Below are 3,916 nucleotides of genomic sequence, written 5' to 3'. Positions count from 1 at the left end.
AATCATGAGTTAGCTGAAGGCTATAATTTGCTAGTTTGGTGACTTTAATTTATGTTTTGTTTGTTGTATTGTTAATTTATTTGAATTTGTGAGTGATTTTTGAATTAATGTTGGATGATCATTTATTTGAATTTGTGAGTAATATTTTAATTTTTTTCATTATATTTTATGTTATATAAACATGCATGCATAGTGAAAATGATATTTGAAGGAAATAAATACATTTGCAGGTTTTTTAAAACATGTCCATTCCATAAGATGAGGAGGAGATCAACCAAATTATATGCGTCATTACCCGTCTAATTGAACTTTATTAGATTAAATAAATTCATAAGACCATGTGTATGAATGACCATCATACATGAAATATTTGGTTGATGAGAGTGTTATAAGGAAATGAAAGTCTTAGGACATGGTTGTGCAAATAGGCAAGCACATGATCGCTTTCAACATTTTGGTGAGACTGTGAGCATATATTTTAATATCTTACTTGATGTTGTATATCGATTGGTTGTGAATGTAATTAAACCATTGGAAAATGTGTTTAACAACACTCCAAAGGAAATCCTACAGGATTCTAGATATATACCTCATTTTAAGGTAACTATTGCATCTACTACTCTTAAATATTTGTCTATGTTCTAGTACGTTGTAACTAATATTATATTTGTCTTTTAATCACTTGTATGATTGTATTGTTGCTATAGATGATGTTTATGTGCAAGCATAGTACCTCATTCTAATCAAATACCATTTATTGATAGAAAGAGGATACATACCCAAAATGTGATGGTTGCATGCAATTTTGACATGCAATTTATATTCGCATGTGCCGGATGGGAAGGCACGGCCCATGATACAAGGATATTTCTATTGGTTTTACGTGATCAAAGTTTGAATTTTACTAAACTCCCAAATGATACTGTTTCTATCTTAAAAAAAAAATTCATATAATTTATATTTAAGTTTTTTACGTTGTAAATAATCAATTAAATTTCTTTTTTAAGAAAATATTATCTAGTAGATGCGGGATACCCATAAATGAGAGGCTATTTAGGACCATATAAAGGTGAAAAATATCATCTTCGTAATTTTTATAGGGGTGTTCAACCGATGGGTCATAAAAAGGTATTCAATTATGCACACTCTTCCCTTAGAGTGTTATTGAATGTACTTATATAGTTTTGAAGTATGAAAAAAGAGAGAGAGTATTACGAGACATACGTAGTTATCCTTTTGCAAAACAAGTAAAAATAGTTATTGCAACTATGACACTTGAGCAAGTGCAAGTAAAAAGTAGCAAAGGAGAGGAAGCCCAAAGACAGAGCAGTGAGGGAGAGGAAGTGAAAAGAAAAAGCAGTAAGGGAGAGAAACTGCAAAGGAAAAAAAGGGAGGGCAAGGAAGTGAAAACACAAAGAAGTGAGGAAAAGGAAGTGCAAAGAAACCAATGTGAGAAAGAAGATAATGAAGTTATGTTGCTTGGGGGTGACATTGGCGAGAGCACGGAGGGGACACTGCTTGAGTTTACTGTCGGGGACATTGATTTGGATGAACCTACAGCTGTGCTATCTCAGTTGAACGTGTGGTTGAATGATAAAGGTAAAGCTGTGGCACAAGGGGTCCAATTACGGAAAAGGAAGAGGATCATTCCTATGTGGAAGATCATTGAAGGCAGTGAATTGGTTCCAAAAACTGGGGCACAGACAACCGGACTGAAGATGTTAGACCCAATGAAGGCGATTCCGCATGATGATCTGGTGAATTTGCTGAAACTTTGTTGGGAATGGCGCCAGGACCCAAAGTAAGTCCCTTGCAATTATAAGATAGAAGCATGACTGTATATAATTTTTTATATACAGTGTTCTAAAACTGTTTTATATTCATAGTTTGGTGATGCAATTTGGCAACGTGGAAGCTGAGATTGAATTCTTCGATTCCCTCGTGAAAGCTGATGGTTGGCTGAAAGGAGATGTAAGTGTAATTGATTATGCATTTGTTTTAATGTACATAGATTATGAGATTGACAAGAAAAACATGTTGCAGCACATTGATTTGGGGTTGTATCTCATCCGGAAGCGACAACAACAGTTGGAAACAGATTCGGTAGAAATAGCAGACTGGACAACGACCGATTTTTTTTTATGGTATGTCATCGGCCTTGACCAAGTGCCGTTAATAATTACACATTTTCCATACACACACTAGTGGAGGTGTTTAACCATTGATTGTTTTGTATTTCACAGAATCACATTCGTACTTGCTTTGACGATAATAAAAGAAAAAAACAGCAGCTTGGGTGGAAAATCAGAAAAAGTTTACTAAACGTTGTAAATGGGAAGGTTCCTCCGTGTGGGTTGGATTGGCAGAACGTCTATAAGGTGTATACCCCATTTATGTTGACGAAGTACAAGCATTGGGTGGCTGTAATGATTGATCTGGTATTGTGTGAAATCAAAGTGTACGATTCAAAGGTTTCACTAATTCCAGATGACATCGTAAAGGAAGAACTCGGCCCGCTATCAATTACGCTTCCAAATCTTCTCAACACCATCGACTTTTATGAAGAAGGTGTTTATGCAAACAATTGCAGCCGAGATTGGTGGTGTCCGTGGCCAATAGAGCGTGTGGATGTTCCACAACAGTCTAATGAGTAAGCACAACTTGCAATTTAATTTTATTACTTTCAATTGTCAATTACGTTAGAATGTCATTAGTTGAATTGATCGAGTTCTTGTTTTGCTTCAGAGGCGATTGTGGCATGTTTGTGTTAAAGTACATTGAGCTTTTCAGCACTGAGCTTCCGTTAGCTACTTGCACCTCGCACAACATGCCTTTTTTTCGGTTGAAATTGGCTGCGGAGATAACAAGGGGAGATGCTTACTTCCCATGATATTGGTTGAAGATGACAAATGGTACATGAGAAGGTTTTGGGAATGTCCATTCTCAAACTAATGTAAATACACAATAGAGACGTACGGGTCCTTATCGAATTCTACCGCTAACTCCTTCATGACATTTACATGTTTGTTAACCAAACTGCATTGAATTGGAATTTTAAGACTGCATATGTGAATTGGGATTTGAAGATGGCTTTTTAAGTGTATTACATCATTGCAAAGTGATATGTCATTGTTGATGCAAGCCACCATTAATCGCAATGTGTTGCATCATAATAGGTGTCTAAACATGCGAAAGGTTTTCGGCAGCTCAGTAGTATAAAAGTAGAAACATAGACAATATACACAAAATGAACAAGAATTCACAAACGCACCGACAAGCAATACACACACAACAGACATACAATATACACAAAATTGGCCTGCCATATACAGAGAATAGACATGCAATATACACACAGTAAACATGCAATATACACACAATAGACATGCAATATACACACAATACTCCCTTAACACACACAATAGACATGCCCTTGCCCACAATAATGATGCAATCTACTTCAGTCCCCAAGTATACCAACCATAGGGAAGTCGTATTGAATAGGATATTAAACTTAACAGTTGTTCTTCCTACTAAAAGAAAGAATAAGGTCCGTTTCCCCCCTTCATTCTTACTTGAGTGATACCTGTGGCCCCAATAAACATCCAATTTCGGGGCAATGATATTCCATATACATGCAGCAAACTATCAATAAACCTTCAATAAACCTTCAAGAAACATTCAATATCGTTTCTATAACATGCGAAATACATGCAGTTACCAAATATTACAAAATGGGTAAAATGGTCTCATTGGTGGTGCGTGCAACATGTGTTGTGCGGGAGAACTTTCACAATCTTTTAAACCGTGCAGTTAAATGATCATTAAAAGAACAAATAAAATGACAATTGATACAACTAATAAAACTAATACCAAGTCCTTAATGGACTTCAGCATGTTCAGCACTCTAGCATCA

The 3,916-nt window shown here is 35.8% G+C and overlaps 1 protein-coding gene across 1 annotated transcript; it reads left to right on the top strand.

Annotated features, from left to right (window-relative positions):
- Positions 1,269 to 2,266, top strand: LOC109947355. The gene is made up of 3 exons (XM_020557300.1): positions 1,269 to 1,801; positions 1,887 to 1,954; positions 2,244 to 2,266. Exons 1-3 carry the CDS (start codon positions 1,269 to 1,271, stop codon positions 2,264 to 2,266), a joined length of 624 nt encoding a protein of 207 aa, XP_020412889.1.

Source organism: Prunus persica, chromosome G2, assembly GCF_000346465.2.
Source record: "Prunus persica cultivar Lovell chromosome G2, Prunus_persica_NCBIv2, whole genome shotgun sequence".
Taxonomy (NCBI): Eukaryota; Viridiplantae; Streptophyta; class Magnoliopsida; order Rosales; family Rosaceae; genus Prunus; species Prunus persica.
The sequence above is the reverse complement of the archived record's forward strand: the minus strand, read 5'-3'. Positions and strand labels throughout refer to the sequence as shown.

What these genes read in the sequence shown, in the direction of transcription:
- LOC109947355 (XM_020557300.1), top strand. Translation starts at nt 1,269, where the DNA reads ATGACACTTGAGCAAGTGCAAGTAAAAAGTAGCAAAGGAGAGGAAGCC. An exon ending in GAATGGCGCCAGGACCCAAA is followed by an intron (nt 1,802 to 1,886) that starts GTAAGTCCCTTG and finishes TTATATTCATAG; the next exon opens with TTTGGTGATGCAATTTGGCA. An exon ending in TTCCCTCGTGAAAGCTGATG is followed by an intron (nt 1,955 to 2,243) that starts GTTGGCTGAAAG and finishes TGTATTTCACAG; the next exon opens with AATCACATTCGTACTTGCTT.